The 26,183-nt window shown below is 31.1% G+C and overlaps 1 protein-coding gene across 2 annotated transcripts in view; it reads left to right on the top strand.

Annotated features, from left to right (window-relative positions):
- The window catches only part of LOC127732048 (uncharacterized), a 38,389-nt gene extending 12,603 nt beyond the window's left edge, over nt 1–25,786 (top strand). The window contains exons 1-9 of one of the 2 annotated variants that reach the window (XM_052241086.1): nt 11,361–11,495; nt 15,095–15,220; nt 17,729–17,923; nt 20,651–20,770; nt 21,165–21,221; nt 21,883–21,936; nt 23,283–23,318; nt 23,917–23,995; nt 24,708–25,786. In XM_052241086.1, the coding sequence (XP_052097046.1) occupies nt 17,737–17,923; nt 20,651–20,770; nt 21,165–21,221; nt 21,883–21,936; nt 23,283–23,318; nt 23,917–23,995; nt 24,708–25,257 (1,083 nt within the window). In that variant the 5' untranslated portion in view covers nt 11,361–11,495; nt 15,095–15,220; nt 17,729–17,736 and the 3' untranslated portion in view covers nt 25,258–25,786. Of the gene's footprint in view, nt 1–11,360; nt 11,496–15,094; nt 15,221–17,728; nt 17,924–20,650; nt 20,771–21,164; nt 21,222–21,882; nt 21,937–23,282; nt 23,319–23,916; nt 23,996–24,707 lie in introns of those variants that run through there. The other variant, XM_052241087.1, reaches the window with a different exon arrangement.
- Nucleotides 25,787–26,183: the final 397 nt, after the last annotated feature.

A 26,183-nucleotide genomic window follows, 5' to 3' on the forward strand; every position in this document is an offset into this window, starting at 1 on the left:
AACGCATCATAAGTTTTGTGCACAGTCTTTTAAATCTATTCCAAAATATCAAAAACATCTTTGATCTCTGAGAAATATTTAAAAACTTTAATCAAATTGGATCATTTGATATAAAATGTGGATTGTTTTTAATTTTTTAGAAATTGAAATGTTATACGTTGAACATTACTTGTGACTATTTCATACTTAATACATATTTTGCGTTCAACTGTCAGATTTGACAGATTTCAACAACACTCCAAGTTATATACGTAAATTTGCATATCTGTCACACTACAACAAGCACACAGAATTTGGCAACCAATCAAAAACGCTTAATCAGGTAATTAGATTACGTTTGTCCCCTGCACTATTATATATAAATACGAATGAAGATGTCAAACAGCATATTCTCATTAAACGGAACTCCTCCCTTAAATTCCATAATCAAAAGAAATTACAAGCAGTGGCCTACTGCACACCTCGTATCAACAATGAAGGGAAAATATTTTATTGCAGAAACCGTCTTCATAATGAGCAGTCATTTTTCGTTCGCCTATAAGGTCCCTTCGTGTTACATTTTATCTTAGCCTGACATATAAATAAATAGAAAAAGCTGTTTAAATTCGTTACCAGTTATAGAAAAGACTGTTTAAATTATTTACCAGTTTAAGGGGACAAGGTTTACCACCTTCTACCCCATAAAGAGAAATACAAAGATATTTATTTTAAATTGAGTATGCTTTATTTTACAGGTGATGACTTCAGCAGTACAAATTATGTCAGCACTGTAACAACGATTGTCACATCAGGTATACGTGTTTAGTATAACAAAACTAATGTTTTTATACTGAAAATGAGAAATGATGTACAATAATTATAGATTAACCAATTTTACAAATGCTATTTAAATCATATTTTAAAACAGCCTAATAATAAAGAATTGTTTTCTTTCGTTTACTTTTTATTCATTAGCAACCTTTAACTGTTACTACTTTAATTACTTTTAGATGGAACGAACTTAAATCAATGGTGAACACTACCAGTACAATGTAGTAAAATTGAGAAAGGAAATGGGGAATGTGTCAAAGAGACAACATCTCGACCAAAGAGCAGAAGACATGAGTAAACACTTCATGATTGTTTTAACGTAAATCAATTAAGATGAAAAACAGTATTTTTTGTTGTTTTTTAGATTTGATAGTTGGGTTAGTGGTATTGTTTATTGTGATAATATTGATAATAGTTGTGTTACTAGTATTAATTTTTTAGAGGTAAGCTTTTCAACGAAAAGGAAAAGTTTTCTCATCGCATCCATTTGCTATCCCATTATGTCAGTTTGAGTTGCTCATCAAATTTTGTCAATATAACGGTACTACATGTATAAACCACTGTCATACACGTGGAAGGTTTAGTTAGCTATAAAACCAAGTTTAACACACCATTGTTTTTGGGAAATGCATGTTCCAAGTGAGAAATATGGCAGTTGTTTTTTACTTGTTCCGTTGATTGAAAGCGTTTGATTTTGTCAGTTTTTTTTTGGAATACCCCTTTTTTCAATACGTATCTTAAGCCTCTTGTTGCCTATTTATTGTTTTTGTCCTTTCAAATTTAAGGTGTCGAAGTCAACTGACGAAAGTTGCATTTAAAGAAACACGTGTCTTATCCATGAAGTCGATATCATACGCATTATATTGTACCACCAATATTTAATGAAGTCAAACTGAAAACATTATATCAATTTATGACTAAAAGCAGCAAAGACCCATCGAAACAAAATCTGATACAAAAATTTAATAACACTTTTAGATATTTTGATGATATAATGGCTCTCAATAATGACGACTTCAGTATGTACACTAATTAGATTTATCCTGCTGAACTGACTTTATATAAATCTAATACTTACAATGAACACTGCCCTTTCCTGGATCTTGATATCTATATCTTTAACGGGAAGCTTAATACCAAAATTTACGATTAAAGAGTTGATTTCTCATTTTCTATTGTAAATTATGTATTTTTAGATGGTGACGTGCCCTTATCACCATCTTATGGTGTTTATATATTATACATCTCAACTTGTTTGGTTCGCTCGTTTATGTACCAACGTATTTGATTTTAACGAAAGAAATCTCTGTATTACTGAAAAATTATTACACCAGGGTTTAAGAAATCACAAATTTGTCAAAACATTTACTATCATCGGCACACGGACATCAGTCGTAAATATAAATCAACATGCAGACATCTTATACGTTCAGGTATTTCACATCCAATCCTTTATGGTAATATTCAAAACAAAGCACAAAAATGTCGTCATTAGACTTATTCAGAAGGGATATATATAGTTACGATACTGTTGTCAGGTCATTAACGATTGCATTTTTTGGCATTAATATTGATTCACTCATAGGGTCTTTGCATCGAAAAAAATCCACATTTATTCTAAAACCAGTTGTTGGCATGATACGGGTTATGTTCTTCACATATAATCTATGATGGTATGATACTAAAGCCCTTATGGGAGGGATTGTGCTTGATTTTCATATGATGAAGACATAATCTTTCAATCAGTTTAATTGAGGTCAGGAGCTGGCATGTCAGTAACTGCTAGTTAATTTATGTATCATTGTCATTTTGCTTAGTTTCTTCTGTTACATCGGACTCAGACTTCTTTAAACTGAATTTTACTGTACGTATTGCTCTGTGTTTGTTTATTCTACATTGGCTAGAGGTATAGGGGGAGGGTTAAGATCTCACAAAACATGTTTAACCCCGCCGAATTTTTGCGCCTGTCCCAAGTCAGGAGCTTCTGGCCTTTGTTAGTCTTGTATGTTTTTAAAGTTTGGTTCATTTATATGTTTCGGAGTTTAGTATGACGCCAATTTTTTCTGAACTAGTACAACGAAATAAATATCTATACAGTTATTTCGGACTACCAACAGTTAGACAATTATGATGGTACTGGGAAAAAAACAAAAGCGTATGATCAGTTGCACGTTACTTGTATTGTAGACACTGACCTGACTCACGGTCAGTCTAATACCTCAAGAGAAAAAAAACCAGCAAATATGAATCAATCAAAGACACGAACGAGATGAATAATACTTCAGTTACTTCGGAATACGAACAGTTGGATAATGACGAAAAAAATAAAAGCACGATGGCATATGAACAATTGCATGTTACACATGTAGTAATCACTGAACCGACTAGCTTCAACTCAAAGACCATTATTTCAACAGAATCAATCAAAGAAACTACTGCATATGACAATCTGTTGTCTGGTCTATGGTCGGGTTGTTGTCTCTTTGACACATTCCCCATTTCTATTCTCAATTTTATTGACTTTAGAATACAAACAATTAAATAATGTCGAAAAAAGTAAAAGCGTGAACGTGTATGATCAATTGCCTGTTACACACTTGGTGGACACTGATCCGACTTACTTCAACTCCAAGACCGTGCTTTCAAGAGAATAACATATCAATAATGAACCAATCGAAGAAGAAATTGCAATGACAAGAATACAGCTACTTCGGAATTTACATTTTGATGATGCCGAAAAAGATAATAACGCAAACGTGTATAATCTATTGCATGTTACACACGTGGTAGACACTGAACCGACTACATACTACTCCAAGACCATAATGCCAAAAGAAGAACATGATAAGTGTGAACAAATTAAAGTAACAACTAAACTAGATAATACTACAGTTAATTCGGAATAGGAACACGAAGATGATATCGAAAAAGATAAAAGCATGAACGTGTATGATCAATTACATGTTGAAAACGTGCACGACCTTAACAAGACAAACAAATACCCTTAATCCATTATTTGAAGAGAAGAACATAGCAAATATGACATTTAATTCATTATGAATTAAAAACAAACCGTGAATTTAGCAATATACGCATTTATTTTCATCCTTATCTTAATAATAATTGAAAATTATAGAGGTCAGTTTATGTGACAGCAATGCATTTACAGTGAAGTAAATGTAGAACATTAGTGAACGATCTCTTAAAATTGTTTGTATATTTTGTGTATAATATCAGCCAATATATCGACAATCATGTATATTTCAACTACGCTCCTGAATATATCCTGGTATGTTCTGCCTATTGTCTATAAAACTAGTGAAGTATTTCAGTTTTTTTAGTTTAACAGTTAACAATGATACCTATGTAATGACTTTGTCTTTTCAGAATATCTAGATGCTAAGTATTGGGTTTGATAAAAACCCGTCGGAAAGTCCAGAATAACAGCATGACTCCATAATGCATAGATATCTTATTTTTTATATTTTGATACACTGCGTAAAAACACTCGAATGATAGATATACATGAGGTCATCAAAATTATTTCCACCAAAGATAACGTAAAATTTTGTTAATAATTAAAAAATATGTTATTGAGAAATCCTTATTAAAAGATACATTATTTTACTTAAAAGAAGAAAAAAAAACATTATGACGGACAGTAATAACCAAAAACAACTGGATTTCATGATTATACTTCTTGCTGACAACAGGCAAATACAGCATATGACAGGTTAAGCATGTTTTGGTTGTTCAACTTTAACGTTTACACTGGACAGACAATGCATCATTAATAGAAAAAGTAAAAGAAATTGAGAAGGGATGGAACCAGTAGATCTGCAATATTCGAACAAAACTATTAATATGGTAAACTACAGAAAATACCGATCACACATTATTCGTAATAACGGAGAGCTAGTTCAAATCCCAATTTCAACTAACAATTGGACCATGTTTTTCTAAATTTAAAATAAATATCAGTAAACTTCGAACGGATTTGGCGTAAACACTTCATAAGCAGCCCGAGGAAAGTATGACCAGTGTAAGGCAAAACTATCTTGTAAATCAGACAAATCAGGCGGCAAAAGGAAATGACACTATTAAATCAGAAGTCAGAATCGCGTTTATGGATTTACCTACAAGATGTTAGTTCAAAAGTCGAACTCTTCAAAACCAAGGATGTATAAGACCTTATCACATGTGAGACCAAAAAATACCCAAAATTAGGCCTGGGATAACATTTGAATATAAAACCCTGGGCTAGGTAAACATTTACAGAAATCTATGGCTTGCAGGAATTATTTCTTGATTATAGTCATGTTATTGTTCGATTTATACTGTGCTTGGTAAGCTTAGTTTATATAAGTAAGGATATAGATTGTATGGGTTTGTTCTAAAAATTAAATTTAAATAGGTTTCTGGTTAAATAATTCCTTAAGACAGTTTTCTGGTTTTCGCATCATGTAATTTTCCATTTAAAGTGATCAGCACCGACACATGTCTGGCCTACGCAGTATTCAAATTTTAAAGTTTTTAATAACATACAGCACAGGATTTCAGTGTAATTTGTACACGTTCAGAATTGAGAATTCAGGAATTATTGCGTAACTAATTGGCGATTTGGACATGACAGACCAAATTGTGAGAATAATTATTGTCAAGCATTATTTTGTTTGTCCTTTGTGTTTGTTTTTTTACTGATGACTTTTCATTTCTCCAAGGTGTCTTGTTCCGTATGCAATTTTTTTCACGCGATCGAGGTATTCATAACTCAAGCTTTTGCATATCCTTTTCTTGATTTGCGCTATCATACTATCAGTACATTTCTTTTAAAAAGCCTTCCCACATTTAATAGTAAATTACTGTGTTGTAATATTTCATCATTTCCTTCATCTATTTAACACGGAATTATTTATTTTTTCCAATTTAATTACAGTTTTGATAGAAGTAACGAAATTGAGGAAATTATTTAACTTGTTCACCACTTGATTGTTATGAATGCTATCATTTCAAACAAGAACTTATGTAAGTATAGTACTCAGCTAATTTCAACTTATTTTTTAGTTGAATATTTGCATTTAAAATATATTTATGCCGTCATACTTAATATCTTTTAATTTCATTTAATAATAAGAAATATAAGCGGTTGTCTTTTGTCGTATCTTTATGCATTTTTATTTAGAGAATTTATTAATGATGTCATATCTGTTTTTTTTTTTCGGTTCGATTAGAAGCTGGATATATTATTACAGACACATGTTTATTATTGAAGACAGTTTGTTGACCACTTAATTTATTTGTTATTTTTGTCTTGCGTCTCATTGTCTCTAACCCCACGTCTTCCTTTATTCATATGTAGACTTATGTATGGTATAATGAGAACTATAATGATTGTGAACCTTTTGGCAATATTTACACAAGGCAGTGATCGATTTTTGCTGACTACCTTTTGATTTTTCGGCTCCAGATGTTAAAATAATTGTTATAATTGTGATGAATTTGGCGTTCAAAAAGATTTTCTGACAAAGATACTTCTTATTGTACAAAAACAGCGCAGCATATACGGTTAACAACATCAACTAATTAAACCTTCTTAGGACAAGTTTAACCAAGTTTCGATGTGACCTTTATTTTCATATTATACTACAATCTGATCTCATTTGTATAAATGTGGGCAACAATATTACCATGTATCATCTATTCAAAGATTATGGACAGACAAACAGAGGGATTCCTATATATATATATATATACAAGTCTAAATTGAAAACAACGTTCAAACCTATGATTGCGTTGGAGGGGTATAAAAACAGCACAAACAACATTTTCAAAAAGACCAAAAACGTGAAAAAGTATAATGTAACAAAACGCATTTGACTAACAGGTCGAACAACAAATGTTCTTAAACCCTGCTGACTGCCATTGGCGATTGCCAAATAAACGGATCACCGATGTAATAAATGGATCTTAATTATAAATTTAATACTAAACAGAAAACAATAAACTTGCGGAAAAGATGGTATATAGCAAACAAAAGGTGCAAAGGTTTTTGTACACCATATCCATAAATATGTGGAGTTCATATATATATATATATATATATATATATATATATGAACTCCACATATTCGACAGGGTTGCTATTTTGCTGCACTATAAATGTGCATACTTTGATTACTAAAATCAGTAGTGCTTGATGTTAAAACTTTACTAACATGTGTTTTTCCCACCAAAGTAACACACATACATCTACATGTACTACTTACAAAATACTAGTGAAGGGAGAACTTGGTCTTTTGATCATTTTCCAAAATTTAATGTCATAAATGACCAATTTTCGCTTGCAAGTATTTATCTAAAATTCTAATTAGATGTGGTTACATTTCGTATCAAGCCAGACAACCATCTACTGGACGTCATATGTCTAACTTTGACATCATTCGATATAAGACGTCATGCCCGGTATGCGATACGGGTTTAGCTATGCGATACAGTGTAAATGATACAGACTGGAGAAAAGAACCTTTATTAAATATATAAAATTGCTGTATTTAGTATTAGAGATAGGATAAAGTTCATTATCACTCAGAAAATAGTATAAAAAGGCATGATATTAGTCTTACGAACTTAAATGTGAACATATGATCGACGTATCCCCTGCCGAGAACTTGATCATACTTTATTATTTTCTTTATTTTCTCAAGATAATGTGATTTATTGTTTTTCTCTTTGTGTATGTTTATTTAGGATCTGATAAAAAGTAGTAGTGTTTATCTTTTTTTGGCGAAATATGACAGCAATCAAATGACATGAATTACTACAAGATATCAGAGAGCCAAATAAAGTATGCAACAATAGACATATGTCTACCTTTTAGAAATGAAAATGTGTTTTAACACAAAGACATAAATACACACTTAACATTTCCGAAATAATTATTTCCTGATGGTTAACTTTAAATTAAAACGGTGGACTGAATGACATCTGAATATTAATTGTTTTCTTTGTAATAAGACACAAAAAAAACTTCTTTTTTTAGATAAAAACCCTGACACGACATGGTGTGGAAGCATGCAATTTGACTATTTAGTTTTGTTCTCATTGTTCTCTGTTTCCTCAAAAGGTGAACAAGGTGAGATATAATTGCACGTTTATTAATTCTGTGTGAAATATATTTTACGCCATGTTCTTTTATTTGTATCAAGATTTGATTTAATAATAGCATAGTTCAAGTTTTGCGATTCAAGCTGTTTATATTAAACAATGAAATAGCACAAAATGTGTTTAACACAAGAAAAAACACGTGAACCTCCAACCCTCCCTACAATCGACATACATAAGATTAATGATCGATGTCTCATTTCACATTCTGTTTTTGACCCGTATTTATGAAAGATCTGCGGGTATGTTAAATAGTTATTCTGAGGTTTCTTTTTTGTTTTCCAACTGACACTTGTACCAGTAGTTTATTGAAAGAACTAACGCCGCCGTATAAATTTGACATTCCAGTTTTAACTAAATTACCAAACAAACAGAAAATCAGGACAATCTACAGAAATCTTTAGAAATGCATTGCTCATCAACGGTATATCACAAATCAAACTAAACATTTTCATGAATCTAATCTCATATCTATATCAACCTGAAAGGTTTCAATATTTAATAAAATGCATATGCTTTCAGTCATTGGATTTTCCGAAACGACTTTAACATGGACGGAAGCAGCTTTACATTGCTATGATAGACATACCATTTTAGAAAACAATATAACAGTACTTGCTGATTACATCAATGCAAATAATAATATACAGAACGTATGGGTTGGCAGCTTTGAAGCCTGGTTACCATGGATTGAAATTAGAGGTTTGCGTTGGAGAACAAAATATAAACAAATTATATGTATACACAATTTGACAATGTGCAATTGAAATGCATTGAATTGCATGTTAAACTTCCGCTATTTATGTCAATAATGAGTAGGCACTTTCAAATATTAAAAAAAAAAGTAAACTTTCATTAAAATTATAAAACGTAATTCATTTATGAATAAATGATAAAAAGACTGAGCATCTGTACACGGTTATGGTACAACATCCACTAACCTACTTACCTACTGCTTGTAGGTGTAATACCACCAAATCATAGTACGTCACGAAAATAGGTGTAAAAAAATATTCCCTTGAATTTGACAGTTGTAGGTAATTGATCCAACATTTCATTGCAGTAAAACAGTTCTGGGTCATAAACATATATCTTGGGTATTTCAAAGCACCATTATTTTTTTATTTGGGTTTTCTATAGAATATTTTGGAAACTTGAGGTTACATGGTTACTAAAGCTTGTACACAGGTTAAAAAAGGGGGAAAATGTGATTGGTTAACTTCCAGTGATGGTTATTTTCTTATATGCAATGAAATGTTATGTGAAATTTTTCTATAGTATTGGACAGGATAAAAATTTACCCATGCCAAGTATTTCTTTATTTGAAACAAAGATAAATTCTGCACATTTTTTTGAAAAGTGCAAATTAAACAAAGACCAATAGGGGAAAATCAATGGTGGTATTACACCTTGTAATGCCCGGAGACTCATTGGGTAAGGAATACCGCAACCAAAAAATACCCCTTAATAAAAATCGTATAAATGTGACCATTTATTTTGAAAAGAAAGTGAATATAATAGTCGAATGGCCGAATGCATGATAAATACTCAATGAGATACGTATTCACTCTTTTATGACACATTTGGTTTGATCCGAGATATTTTTAATGTTTCCCAAGAGGAATACATGATTTAATTGTGCATTAGAACACCATTTCGGTCTAAAATGTTTTCAAACATGGGAACGAGATAGGTTAGCAATCCTAAAAAAAACCTTTATGTTTAGATAGCACTATTTTCATACAGTATTTCGTGAAATCGGTCTAATACAGCTTGCATATTTTGCGGTCTATTGTTCAAATATCGCGACAATAAATGCAAGCAGACAGTGTTTACTGTACAGTATAAAACATTACGTATGCATATTTTGAAATATAAAGGCATTGGGGTATTAGATAAGCTTTAATACGGTTCAAAATGTTATGATCGATTTTGACCTTTAAAGCTAGTACGACTTCTTTATTCATTTGTCATATAATATTTTCATACGAGTAACATCATGATGTATTACTACTTAAAGGTTGCTATAAAATATCTGGGGATACCGTTAATGTTGAAATACCTTATGTGGATAGTTCAGCTGTCTGTCAAGTTAAGTGCATGAATACACGGGAAAATAAAAGTGGATATTTTGGATTTAACCAACATGTAAGTCAAAATCTCTAAAAAAATCTTAAAAACAAAACAGTTTTAGCACAAAATAAAGAAGCTGGATAAAATCATCAATTATTATTACTTAAATTTGGTAGAAATGAATAACCATGATTTCCAAGTAAACTGAAAATGATAATTTCATAAATGAATTAAATCCGCCAAAGTGTCATTATCGAGAAAAAGACATGATTGGCAAAATTTCTGATTAGACGACTTTTCAATGTAATGAATAGAGAATAACATGTATGGCTTTTAGCATTAACATTCATCAGGTAAGTACGCTCGTGCATGTTCACACTATACAGACTTTGTTAACAGGGATACACTGCTTACACGACAACTACTCCAACATAGTTATGAAAGAAAGTACAACGTAAGTTTCACAGTCACTTTCACGAATTGGTTGACCGATACAATGTGCTAATGTGCCGATGTCTTCACTGAGTAGGTACGTGTTTTCGTATTGCTGCGGATGCATGCACAAGACGAGACACTGATCCTATCGACGCATCCAGTTTCTGGAGTGCATGCAAGTCCATCAGTTTCCGTTTGTTACATTGATTCGTCTTTTTTCAATCGTTTTACGAGATTTGAACATCGATGAACCAATGTTGCCTCAATTTATTGATCGAATATATATGAATTCTTGGATAAGTTATTTGGACTATATTCTATCATTATTATGCAGTTTGTTTTAAGATATTTAGATCAACCAATGTTGGTTAAAGGTTGATCCTCAAATTTTATGATCATCGTAAGAACTTTTACTTCCAAATGTAGTTTACTGCTCGATGAAACATAATAATATATGTACATACATGTATCTATATCAATCCATCGAGACACGGTATTGACATGTTACAGTGAAACAGCTCTTTAAAAATGTGTTGGAACTATACACGTACATGTACAAGTACTTCATCGGAAAGACACATATATCATTCATACGAATTACTTGATGTGTCGTCTTTAATTTTTGTTACTTGTATACAAACAACATTAGGAACAGAAAAAAGGCGAACTCAGGAACTTTGAGATGGAATGCAGTTCCTGTTTAACAAATGGCAGCCACTGTGTTTCTCATGGAAACATACATTGAGACCAAACATGCATATCAACGATAGTTTGGATTACAAACTTACAATCATTAACATTTCTTTGTGTGTCAAATTAAGATTTTTAATTGAAATTTGTTGATGAATTATATTCAATGTTACGTAGATGTTTTCCTCAAAAATAACTTTTCCAGGAACACAGGTGTTTTTGTTTTGAAGACGAAAGGCTAGTCAGTGCTGTCAGTGAAAATGCAAGTTTGTGTTCGGATTGTGCAGCTGCACGTGCTTGCGATAAATTTGTCGAAGTTTATAGAGGTATTTTAAATAGTAATTATTACCTTTCTTCTAGTGATAATGTTTATTACAAAATAACATGACGTCATCAGTTAATGCCGAAAACTCAATTATCTATACATGCAAATAAATAAACACAGAGTAAAGTATTTTAATTGTGAAGATTTAACTGCATTTGGTTTAATTTCGAAATCAAAAAAAATAATCAAATAACATCTGATGGAATTCATTCTTAATTGTGTTTCTATTTATCAATATAGCTATAATAAGTGTCGATGATTTGATTTATTTGGATCCTAATGCATATATTTACTAAGATAATTTTCGCAGACGATTTTGTATTTTTTTTGTCGATTTTGTTTGTTTGTTTTTTTAACTTTTTTTTTTGCATGCTGTCTCATCACTTGGCGTTCGTCATACTTCGTCTTTCGTCGTGATCGTCGCTTAACTTTAACAGGATTTAGTTACAAAATGTGTCTGTAATCCCTGTTTTCTAATCAACATGGCCGACATGGCTAACTAAGACCATAGGAGAGAGATTCAAGCTTCATCTTTTCGACTGGGAACCGCTATGAATAAGGAATATCTGACAGGACAGGAATTTCTCGAATGTTGAAATCTAATTCTTTTTTTTTTAAATCAAAACTGTCAGCTTTTGCCTTTTAAATTACGATTGTTACTTATTCTTTTAATTTCTGCTCACTATGTTGAAAAGTACAACATATAGAGAATTACAAGTTTTTCTTAATCTTATAAGACTTGTAAGGCGTGTTAAAAGAATGTTAGGGGTTTCCCCACCTACTGTATTTTTTATACAGAAAATACCAACCCTTAGATTTTGTTTACCATTTTTTTACATTGAAGCAGTGTTAAAAGCCCAAATTTCCTCCCATATACACAAGGTATAAAAAATCTAAATTTTGGATACTGAAAAAAAATAATTTAATGCTTGGTTTGTATAGTACAAAGAAATCTTGCTTGCTACAACACTCCTTTCCTTTCCCATAGAAAATCAAAATGGTATGTGCCTTGGCTTATGGTATTCAAACAAGATAATAGTGAAAATCTGACAAAAATTGAAACCTGACCAGCGAACATTATTAAACAGTGACTATGGTCAGCTTATGATTTAATTAGTAAGAGGAACACATATACAGAAGAATACATTTCATTTAAAATCAGCACTTATTTATGCGTAAACAATAAGCATGATAGTAATTATTTATTAGACAACGATGTACAAAAAATATGCATACACTTCTTGTATGCGTATAATCCTCCTTTATAAGGAGCACCACCAAAATTTATGGCGTAAAGGAGGACATTTTGCAGTCTTTTTAGGCACTGATTAATGTGAGCATTTGCCCAAGGGCATTTGCCTACCCAGTTCCAAAGCCAGGCCGTGACAAGTTAAACTACCAAAAAATATAACCTTCCCCAAAACATAATTCAATGCAATAAAATAGATCATACTAACTCACAAACTCACCTGAGATTCTGCAATCAATTGTTTGTTTATATGATATTTTTTTAAAGTTCTTTTATATTTTGGAATGCGATAAGTGTGGCATATTTACGAATTTGGAGAAATATTCAGAATTGACGTTATAAATATTGAGAAAAGAAAATGTAAGGCCACCACAAACTACTTGGAAATAGCATCGTAAGTTCCCAAATTAATTATTATTTAAAGCGTTTCTCTGTCATAAGATTCAAATATGTTTAATCAAGAGCATCGTTGATGTTTAGACTATGTATTAAAGCATGATAAGTGCCTCTTCTGTGATAATTAATGCCACACCTAATATGAAACATTTTCAAAGCTGTGCTAATAAATATTAAAAATAAAAACATGTACGTAGTTCGGTTGCCAATTAGCTAAAAAACTATAAAATCCAATATACATCAAACACAAGTTCAGATAGTTGGTACCAACTGAAATAGAGTACTAAACTAAAAAAACAGTAATTAATAAAACCAACACAAATTGGCATGATCAAAAGAGTGGCCCCAATATCAAACAATAAACGGCAATCAGTGGTGAAAACTAGAACAGACTTCATAAGATTGTGTTACAATTCATGGTATGGAATATTTATGATGGTCATTTATTAATAATTGTATTAACAGGAAATAATTTAATGGTTATCAAATATTAAAGTTTGAAAGTTTATTGAATTGGACACTTTTAATGGCCATTACATACAATTAATGGCCATTACATGTTAACGCTTGAGACAAACAGGATGGAAATTCCTTTTTTCGGTCATCATATTATATATGTTAGTAATTAATTAAATAACCATTAATTATTTTTCATTACAAAAAATAATGGCCATGATATAAGAACAGGTTTTGGTAAAGTTATAATAATGGCTATTTAACGGCATCATAACTAGATTGACCTGATGTAATGGCAATTAATTAGGATTATAATGGCTTTTTTCAGAACCCATTAAAAATGACATTACAAACTTTGACAGAACCTTTAATGGGTTTCTGGGATTTTAACAGGATTTTAATGGAAATTTAATGGTTTGACGTTGCAGTATTGATAAATAGAGACTTTAATAAGCAAGAAAATTCAACAAGCCCAATTTTACAAATAAGTCAAGTGGGTCTAAACGACAGTCGACTCATTGCTGCAGTTCATGCTCTTTATTGACAATTTGTGCCATATTTATGCGTTTGTGCCTATTATTGTTAAAATCTAAACGAAAGATAGACACTTTAAGGTAGATCGGATATCTTTTTCTGATCATCCGTTTTGGTCATGTCGGTTTAAAAATATTTTACCGAGTATTATTCAATATACAACAGAAAATGATCTTTAAATTTAAAGATCAAATTATCAAAAAGTCAAGTATCGTTAAGTGCATTTAAAATCAAAAAAATAAAATAAAATCTTATGGAATCAAGGGCAGATAATTATATTGAATTTGATCGGACAATTTGTTGTTTGAATTTTTCAAGATAATAAGTCCCCTATTTTTTTTTCGAAAATAATAATGAAAACCAATTATCTAATCTTATTCAATTCTATCGTTTAATGTTTCATCAATAAGGAAAATTTATGTTTCACCTATATAACCTATATAAAGTAACCATGATTTCGTTAATTTCAAGTATTTTAACGAAAAAACAAGGTCTACGACCCCCAGTTTTTATATCAAAATTTGAAAGTACACTGACCCAGAAGCTTTACAGAAGTTTTAGAAAAATCTATCGTCGAACATTTAGACACCCCAGCTTCCTTAAGTAGCAAACATTATCGGCAAGACATTATTTAAAAAATTGTGAAATTTAGCAAAAAATCGTTAGCATACTCTTTACAGGAGTGATTGCTCTTGCATGACGATGTTTCACTATTGCTTTGGAAAAATTCCAAAGACGATCGAGAAGAACTGTAAACAGAAAAAAATATCAACAATACCAGATAAACGCATGTAGTTTGTTTTAATCTAATTGTACATCAAAATGAACCCCACCATATGCAAATGTGTAGCTCTAACTAATCGTTTTAATCATAGAGACATAATAATGATTTAACATCCACGATTTCAGTGATATAAAATCTAGATCTTGTTCCGATTGATTTATTCATTAGGATTTCGTTTTAGTGGTAAATGTATCATTGGACGATGATCAAAGAGACGAAGACAATTTCTGTTTGGCTCGTAACTGTTCTACCGAAACACCAATCTACTCAACAACAAAATGTGACAGTTATTCAAAAGCATACTGTCGTAAGTATACAATTATTCTATGCTATTAATTGTATTTGAAGAAAGTAAAGATAGATTTTCCAAAAACTAAAGATTTCAAATTGAACTTGAAAAGCACGACTTAATGTGTTGAATTATTATGTTTGAGTATATATGTCCCAGTTGATAAGATATTTCAGAGCTTGCATTTTATAGTCTGATTTCCTGGTTAGGGGTTTGCTGCTCACAAGGAAGCTATTAAACCAAAGTTCCAAGTAGTGAATTTGAAATTTTTCCATCGTAAATTGTACGGGTGCCATCACAATTTGGCTGACCTTTATTGATCATCTGTTTCACAGATGACTACGGATATGTTCCAATTGTCTTAACCACAATCTCGCCCTTTTTTTATAATTAAACATATCAAATAAGACTTATAGCCGGGTTTGAAATATCATGAGAAACATGACGGGTACCACATGTTAAGCAGGTTCTGCGTACCCTTACGGATTACATATACAATAACATGTTCTTTCTAAACTTGACACTACCGATATGTTTCATTGGAAGGAAGCATAATCCAATCCTCGAGTTAACTTGCAATGAGCAACACGACGGTTTTTTCTATGGGAAAAGAATCTGCTATCCCTTCCGGATCACATTTGGTCATCCCATTTCTATCTCCATATTTAATTTAGTGTATTGCTTATGTATGGTTGTCTGTATTTGTGTCCGTTGTACATTTTAGCCGGGGTGTTGTCTATTTTTATCGGACTTTATCTGGGTGTCCCCTGAAATCGGCTCTTTCTTTTTTCGACACATGTACAATGTATGTTGTAAGTGTACTACAGAATTTGATTAATATCCACTTTACCTACATGTACAACAAACAGTCTTTGATATTTGTTATTTGTACTTTCCAGCTGAAATATGCCACGAAAATGTCTATAAATACACTTTAAGGGAGATTGTCGAGACATACAAATGAATTTATAAAAACGTCTAGTGATATATTCTTGAACCCTGGATTTTTTTCCTCGCGATGAGATTCTGAAAAGGCAAAAATCTTTGTGTCTGCTTGTGTGTAATATTTAAAAATACTGTCATGCGCAGTCGACAGGCGAACGTTATATCAAACGACTATATTTATATTGAGCAAATTCTACGCCCTTAATAAAAATAAAGGCAATACTAGTATACCGCTGTTCAATAGTCATTAATCGATTTAACTGAAACAGATCCGGGTCACAAACCAAAACTGAGGGAAACACATCAACTATTTGAGGACACAAAACGGAACAACAGAAACACTCAACTGCTACAAAAACAAACGCCAACATACATAGAAACTGACTATGTGATAACAACTGCCATATTCCTGACTTGGTACAGGATATTTTAAGAAAAAATGGTAGGTTGAACCTGGTTTTATGGCTAGCCAAACCTTCCGCTTATATGGCAATGTTAAAATATACTGCTAAAATGACATATTACGTGACAGGAATGCAGTTCAAATAAATGCAAGAACAGTCAGGACAGAGCAATACATGAATAAATAATACAATAGAAAAACGAATTTGAAATAAAATCTGCAAAAAAATATTTATGGCCTGTTGCTAGGCACAATTTCTGCTTCTACCTAAAACTGTTAGTCATATCTTCATGTTAGTCTTAATTTCACATCGTTCATACCTGTCAACTTAATGGAAACAATTCCTATTGTTCAATTTTTTCATTTTTTGAATCTGTATAAATGTTTCCAATTGGACATTATCATAACAGCATTTAAGCAATCGAAATGTGGTCGATATTCTTTTTTTTTAATCCAATTTGAACATTGGAAGAAGAGAGGGAACACATAAATCATATCAGAAAGCACCAGCAACTCAAATAATTTACCTGCTTGGTCATAACAAGTCTAAAGATATTTTGTATATAGACTTGTTGTCAAAGCTTAGTTATAAGATAAGCCTGGGTGTTACAGTTTATTCTGTGTTCTTGATATTCGAAATATAAACGCTTCATATACTAGTAAACTAATTTAAGTCTTTAACGGTTATGTTGATCTCAATATTATCTCCAAAATGCTGAAACTATAAACGTTAAGTCTTATTAATAGTTTGTGATATTTTTAGCTTTTTTGTTCTGAATACAAATTCAATATCGTTCAAAAATATTTCTTGCAGTTAATTTAGTACTGATCAGTACCTTTAGAGACAATTCAGTATGTTGTTGTTTCTTACAGGTTATTACCAACTAAATCTGAACAATCTGAACACATATTGAATAGATCTTCACTGCCCGCAGGCGAATTCTAACAGTACTGAATTTGCTGCAGTTGATATTTCCCCCCAAAAAATAACGAAAAGAATGAACCTCATATTTCATTGTTCAGTCTTTTAAGAGTATTCCATTCAAGATTGGCTTGCTAGTTGTATTGATTTTAATCAACAAAAACGAATTGATGGATTGGAAGCCATATTGTGATACTTTAAAACGATAAAAAAAAACAACACTGAATATTATTAAGACTTTCTTTTTAAATCATAGGTAACAAGATGGAGGCTAATAGCGGGATCACGACATTCATCTCCCTTCTTGCAAACTGCAAGACGCGGCATTGGACATATCCGTTGCTATATTCAAATACCATTTGTAATCAAACTGAACCAAGATACCAAAATATAATGTACTGGGTTGGTGTATACAGACAAACATTACACTTTACAAGTCTTGATGAATTAGGTAAAAAGTTGTAATCAAAGAATTAGATAACTATTGTAGGGTATCAAAATAATCCGAAGTAATCAAATCCTTTGAATTTTATTACATTACAGCAAAGGAGAAAAAAACAGGCAATTTTATGAGACACCCGAAATCTCCTTAAATTAATGTAACTGAAAGACTGAAACATAAAACAAAGTAACCATTTAAACAATTAATTCATTTTTAGGTTTTAAATTCAGGCCACAGTAGATATTCCAATCTAAGTAATAGATTTACAAGAGAACTCAAGGTAACAACCACAAACTAAAGGGTTGCACACTAACGGAGACGAGACGGGGTGCGCCACTTTGATTTGCACTAAAATTAAAGTCAAAACAATACAATCTTTAATCAAGTAATAATAACCTAGAAGCAAGTTGCAAATGAAATTCATTTTCAGGACGATAACATGCTAATAATATTTTAATATCAATACTGATATATACTCACCCAACACACTGAGCCGGATATTAAACAAGGTAACAGTATGCAAGAAGACATGTCTCCAGGTTACAAAATGGGCACATTATTCAGGTTGCTAGTAAGTCTTTGCTTTTACTCCAAATTTTATCACACGATGATTTGTAGACTTAAATGTTCATACAAGCTTATATCTGCATTATTATTTCAAATACGTAATAACTAATTTAACGTCATGTTCTACTTTTAAAGATAAACTAAGTCGAAATTTTAGATATTTCTTAAACATTTCGTTTTGTTGGACATTTGTATTCATTGGGCAGAATTATCAATAGACAAACGCATGAGGGTTTTATGTAAAAACATTTAGTTGATGATTTTAGCAAAATATTTTTTTTTTATTTACTGTATGCTTAACTAATGTAAAAACAAATACATTGGTGATTTTTTCATAAAAAAAATATATACAAAATCTTCCTATATAACTAAGCTAAACGTCTGAAAAAAAGCTGAAGACTAAAGTCAATGCAATATGTCAAATTGCTACTTTGTGAACAATAACAATTTTACGCTAGCAACATTATTAACGCTTCTGTAAATGTACCATATGACATTAATTCTGCTTGCTCAATGAAAAGTATCAATTACCAATGTTAAAGTCTTTGGTAAACTTATTTGAAAATTTATATCAGAAGATAATAACAAATTCAATCTATTACAGGACAAAAATATCACTAGTTTAGTCAGATATCATTTGAAACACTATTACGATCACACAATTCCTGATATCAACCAATTCGATCGCTTTTGTGTATTTGTTTTAAACATGGTGGACTACGTTTTAAGTTCAAAATTAAACTGCTTTGATATTCAACCTACTACACGTGTTGATAGAATATATGGAAATTTTAACCGACATAATAATTGTCCTTTATTCTTTTGATTTGAAAAAAAACTATGCGTATGTAATAAACATTTCAAGTATATTATTTGAGGCAAAAGTAATCTATTGCTGTTGAAATCCCGCAAATCGATTAAGAGTAGATGAAAAAAGTATCAAAGAAAAACTAAGGCAGTCGCATCAATTCAAAAAGGGACAAGAACTGGTGCGTCAACAGACATCACCTAGCTACCCCACTAAGAGAAATATAAAGTTTATCTAATTTAAAACGATTAGAGACTGGAAACTGGGCAAAACAGCCCAAATGTTACCAGCTGGTCCTATACTCGGAGGGAGGCTTCAGCTGGCCCTTAAAAAATTATGTATACCAGTTTAGCGAAATGTGCGCTACACTAAACTCCGAAACATAAACATGAACTTAAATAAAAAACAAAAAACGAAACAAAAAACACAAGACTAAGTGAGGCTAGAGGCTCCTGACTTGGGACAGACCTAAAAAAAAAAAAAAAAAAAAATGCGGCTGGGTTAATCATGTTTTGTGAGATCTCACCCTTCCCCATTACTTCTAGACAAGTTTTATGTTACAGTTGATTAAAATGTGTAATTGGATTTGTGCACATGCTTTTTGGTCCATTCTGAAATAATGAATAAATGGAAAAAATATTTGAATATCCCTATTAAAATGATATCATTTGATAGCAAATGTGGATGATATTTATTTTTCACAAATTTAAATGTTTAGAATTACTTGTGCAAATTTCATATTTAAGGTGGATCATCGGTATATATTTCTTCAGATAGAATTTACTTATACTTTTCCAGAATGTAGTAGTTCCATGCTTTTTTTTAAAAATATAATAAAAAAAAATGGATCACCGTGCTGTTTTTCAAGCTACAAGTGGTGCAAAATTGCCCAAATTTGCATTGATTGTTCATAAAGAAACACTTTTTTTGTGAATAAAAAGAAATCTAGGAGATATAATTTTGAAATAAAATATGAGAGGAAAGGTTTTTAATATATGCTTTAAGAAAATAAAAAGAGAAAACTGGTGTCACCGACCTTTTTTTTTAACTACAAGTAGAAATTGAAAATTTCTCTATCATTCCTGAATACTATTTGAGTTATCTCCACTTAAATGGCTTAGTTGACAATTTGATTCGAACAAACACAAATATTTGGTATTTGATAAATCACTTTATAATAATGCAAAAAATCATTTATTTTTCTTTATTTCAATGAACAGTCTACCCATAGATTGCCAATCTGTCTCAAAATCGGCAGATTTAAGCAAAATACTAGACCTATTGTGAACTGCTATTTACAATCCAAGATGGGGTTATACAGTTAATTTACCTTAATACAAATGTTTGTATATTATTTACAGATTTGACGGATTTCATCAACATTGAAACTTATATTAGTAAGTTTGAATATTTGTCACCGAACAACAATCACACAGGATATTGCAAACAATCAACAAAACTTAATTTTATGTGTAAATCAGGTAATTATATTATATTACTTTTGCCCCGTTCTCTTAAAATGCAACTACGAATTATACCATCAGATAGCAAAGTTACAATTAATAGAACCTCCCCTTCAGATTTTACAGTGGCCTTTTGCAGATCTCGTATCAACGATTAACGGAAGATATTTATTTAAAATGACAACGTATAGTAAAACCGTCTTAACAATGAACGACCAATCTTCTTTTACATACTATATCCAGCTGTGTTACATGTTACAATAACCTCTGAGAATAAATTGAGAACGAAAAAGTGTTGAGATTCTTTAACATTTATAAAGACAATACAATTTTAACCACCTTCTACCCCAATAGAAAATAATACAAAATTTTCAAAATTATCTTTTTTAATTCAGTATGCTTTATCTTACAGTTGATGAATTGAGCACTACAGATTATGATAGTACTGTAACAACTTATGTGACTTCAGGTATACGTCTTTAGTGAAAAACTATAAATGGTTTGTTTTTATACTGAAAAGAGAAAAGATGTAAAGTAGATATAATGTTAACAAAGATACAGAGACTTTTTTTATTCTTTCATTTATTTATTGATAACCGTTAGGGAAAACAATTAAAGTGTTTCCTCCAGAGGCGACAATATAACATGTTCCAAATTTGCTACTTTTTATTACAAAAAAACACGACAAAGCAGTTACATGTATGCGTGATATTAGTACTCTATTAGTCTGTTTTACGAATTGAAGTCAAATGGTTGCATGACCATCTTCCTAGAGATTCTATGGCAACCGTAATTTTACATCAATTTTAAGAAAATTTGGAAGCCTTTCCAATTATTCTCTAAAATATATGTTCAAAATTTATAATGCAAATAGAATCACTGTAGTTATTCATAAACAAGTACAAATACATCCCATACAGCCATGCATCCTATCATAGCGATCCAAGTGTGACTTCATTTACCTGACTTTGGTATATAAAAGACCAACCTAATGCCAGGAGAATGAAATACTACTTTTCCCTTTAAATGTGATTGCGTTAATCATTTTCCTTACTTAAATTAGTGGTAAACACTACCGTCCTATATATATAAATAATCTTTTGGAAATTAAAAAAAATATATCGTTGCAGGTTTTCCTGATGAGTTAACCAGTAGCTCAACTACAGTTCTTAGCAATGATACAAGTAAGTCATATGGAACAAAAAATGACAATGAAAGATGATAATTTTGCTTTATATTACGTGTTAATGATAACACGTATGTGTTATGTATAATTGCAGTACAGAATGCTAAATGTCTAACTGATTGTTGATGGCTAAAACATGATTATCGCCGCCACCGTCTACATGTGCCTGACGCAAGCCAGGAACCTGTTATTCATTTGCATTGTTTTGTTTGTTTATAAATTGTTTTGTCATATATCAGGTCGTTGGCTTTTTGTTTCAATTGTGTTTAACAGTGTATCATGTCGGGGTCTTTAATAGCTGACTATACGGTATGCGTTTTGCTCATTGCGGAAGGTCGTATAGTGACCTGATATACAAGTGTAAATAGATAAATACCAAAGCAGTTGGTTTTATACCAATCTTGACGGCTTAATACCAATTAAGATAGCCATAACATGATTATTTCAAATAGTAAATTCATAATATGGAACAAAATACGAGTCAAGGATATACCAACAACATCACAGACTAAACTAGAGGCACGAATAACAACGCTGTAAAAAAAACAAATGAAATACGAGAACTTACAAACAACCGGGGAAAAAACTCTGATTTTATGAAGGGTTCAACAGTTCCCGCTCAACTACATCCGTACATGTGTACTATACAGAAAAAGATTTTAAAACTGATTTGACTGAATGCATGCTTTCCCATGAAAATTATTTATGTTTAACAATCATCACTAATGCACCATTTACATTTCGTATTTTAATTAAAGATCACAACAATTAACCATAACAAGTACTATATATACTAGTCAACAAAAGTAACGATACACATGTTTGAACTCCAATTTTATCATAAAATATAATAAATAGGAAAAACTGTTAAATTATCCAAAGCAAATGCATATGATTAAAATAATCTGACCAAATTGGAAAGTGAGAAAATGCCGTGTTATTTTAACAAGGGTCAAATTTATTTTAGGGAACATGATGACAAAAGTCCGCACTTAATTTCGATGATGCGAATTAGGCATTCAAATATCTGCAAAGGTATTCAAAATTTTAAGCAGACCATGTTTAAGTTTAAAGTTTTAAGTTTCAATATCGACGATTTTTGAATTTTTGGGTGAAAATACGATTTTTGAAATAACAACAATTGCAACAACAAAAAATCGCGTATTTGCCTTACTAGAAAATCACACTCTGTAAATATTAAACCAGTTTGGGCAATTATTTACCTTGGTACAGTGTATCCAATTTTATTATATATGGAAAATACATTACCTTGTGTCGTTTCTTTTGTTGACTAGTATATGATGAAATGTTTTAGTTACATGTGTTAATTGATTCATATTGTAGGTAATGATATGACTGACACAGAAGAAGGCAGGCTTGGTATGGAATACGTTATATGCAAACTATGATTCAAGGCGCATTGTCAAAAATATTGAAACTAAACATAATTTGAAAACAATTGTATTTGAATAAGGCAATTGCAACAATCTAGTAATTGAACGCCTTGTCTTTAAACATAAACAAAATCATGCTGATAAATTTCCACCATCGGCAGTTTTCACAAAAAAGTGGTTTGCGATTTGGCAGATAAATACCTATAGTTAAGGAGTCACACATTCTCTCGCTAAAATAATAAATTGCATAATAAAAGATGATCTTGAATTTTATTCTGTATAAGCCTCCATATATTGTCAAATGTTGTTTTTTTTTAATTTAATTTTTCACTGTATTTGTCCTCTTCGCACTTAAAACATCTTTTGTAAGAATATGCAGTTAACATTTTTAAGAAACATACTTTGAACAGAAGGATTGAACGTCATAGTGATCAAATGAAAAATTAGACCTAGTTACATGTATATATCACAGACGCAACAGCTGATTGTTAATACATTTTAATTTCCACAATACCTTACACGAAGTTCATAATTATACATTTGTAGGAAGTATACATTGCAACCACGATTTTTGTCAATTTTAGGTATGATTGTTGGAGTTACTATGTCAATAATTGTTGTTATGGTGATAATAGTTGTAATACTGGTACTCATTTTCAGGAAGTAAGTATTTTTGTTTAGTTCGTACATTTAGTGTTCAATAGTTATTGAAAAAGACGTGGATTTTCAATGTGATATGATAAAGAAACGTCTTGACACCAGAAAAAAGTAAATAGGTATGAAACCGAATGATGTGATACAGGAATGACTTGTAAAATGCGTTAAACAATAATCTTAAATTAAAATAGGAAATGCCACGTTTGAGAGCTTCTGAAATAGTGAAATGATCTGTATATTCGGTTCAGTATGATTTCATTGCACAAAACCAAGAGTACAACTCTCTCAAGCAAGATGACATCAGTTTTAAATGGCCTTTTAGAATGTATGTGGTCAAACATTATGTTTAGTGAACTGCTTTTGTTGGTTCACATTCAAAACACTTTGTTACGATCGAAGACGATGACAATTATTCTAGTAACATGCGTCTGTCAAACAGAAACCACCTTCTCGCGTAAATAATATGTTGTACCACCAATACATGTATTCGAAGAATTCAAACTGAAAACTTTATCTCAACAATGTAAACACAACGCTTTAACACAATTTTTCGTGTAAAAAGCTCAATTGTGTTGATTGACTGGTATTTTTTCTACAAGATAGTCAAACTAAAGGATTGTACCGACCAAACTTCTCGACAATAATATATATGTATTCAGAATTCCGGCAATTCGGATCCATGTCCTCCTACGATTCTTTTTTTCCTTTCTAATTGTAGGATACATACAAAAAACCTGAATTTGAATTATTATACAATAGGAAATATTCCAGAAGTTCATTATCATGACATTGACATATCAAACGGGGATTACGATTTACCAAATTATGCATCTGATAATATAGACAAGACCAAAGATGATAAAGTAACATATGTTGGGGCAATATCTGGTGTTTGCGATCTATTACACGAGAAAGATAATAGAAAAAATAGAACAAAAATACCGAACAAACACGCATGGAAACTTGATGGAGTCAAGATGAAAGTTTTCACTTTGAACTCAAATCTCACAATTGATCAATGTGGAATTGATACAATAAACAATCAGATGTCAAGTGATTATTTAACAGTAACAGCAACCACTGACACAAACACATTAAATAAACAACTAGATAATGCGGGCTATCTACAGTTAGAAAATGTTGAAAAAGAAGAAAGCACAAAAGCTAATTCTCAATGTCAGATAACACACGGTGTAGACACTGACCCTACATACGATTACCCCAAGAACATAATTCCGAGAGAAAACCAAAGCAGTTATGATAAATGAAGCATCCAAAAGTAACATAATAGTCACTTTTTTGTGAAATTTAAGGTAGTCTTCCACATCTCTGAATGTAAAATAGCAGAATGCAATAGGTATAAATTTTCAATCAAGTCAGCAATGTCAACGAAGGATTGCAATTATAACTAATATTTTTTTACAAAAGTTTAACAGTTTTGCTTGATTTTAAAATATTCTAACTCAATGCTTTTATGGGAGGTCACTCATAGATTGTATAATTTATTTTTGAATCCACAGGAAAGTTTTCAATTTGATGTTTTAGCATGCATACGATGTCCCTATTTTTCTTTTGATATTCTGAAAGCATTTTATAAGATGTACATTGTATCTACTGGTATCTTATTTCAAAATAATTTCATTTAGTTTACCTTCTAACCACCTAATGATACTTTTTCTCTCTATAATCCATAAAAAGTGTGGAATGGTTTACAACCTATAGCTAGAAGACAAGATTGTAGATCTATCATTTTATTATATATTTGCACAAATTACATTTATATTACAACATATTATACCTTACATACAATAGAATATTGTAAAAATTTGAAAGAAGTTAAACCTCTCAAGATTCTTATTAATAAAGAAATAGAAGACAAATATAAGATTTTAATTAAAAATAAATTTAATAGATATGATGAAAAACGTAAATTATTTTTATACAAAAACATAAAACACAAGATGACGAATTTTACTTTTGGTACAACGATTATATTATAAGAAAGTGTTTCACCAAACTCTGTATAAGTGACCACAATCTTGAAATTAAAAAAGGGTAGATATTTAAAAATCAACCGAGAAGATAGACTTTGCATACTAAAACAGAAAAACAAAGGATAAGGGGATATATCCATGACACAAAATCAGTAAATGCACAATAAAAAAGCATACAAAAAGCAAAGAAACAGCGCTTG

The sequence above is a fragment of the Mytilus californianus genome, unplaced genomic scaffold (assembly GCF_021869535.1).
Source record: "Mytilus californianus isolate M0D057914Y unplaced genomic scaffold, xbMytCali1.0.p SCAF_22, whole genome shotgun sequence".
Taxonomy (NCBI): Eukaryota; Metazoa; Mollusca; class Bivalvia; order Mytilida; family Mytilidae; genus Mytilus; species Mytilus californianus.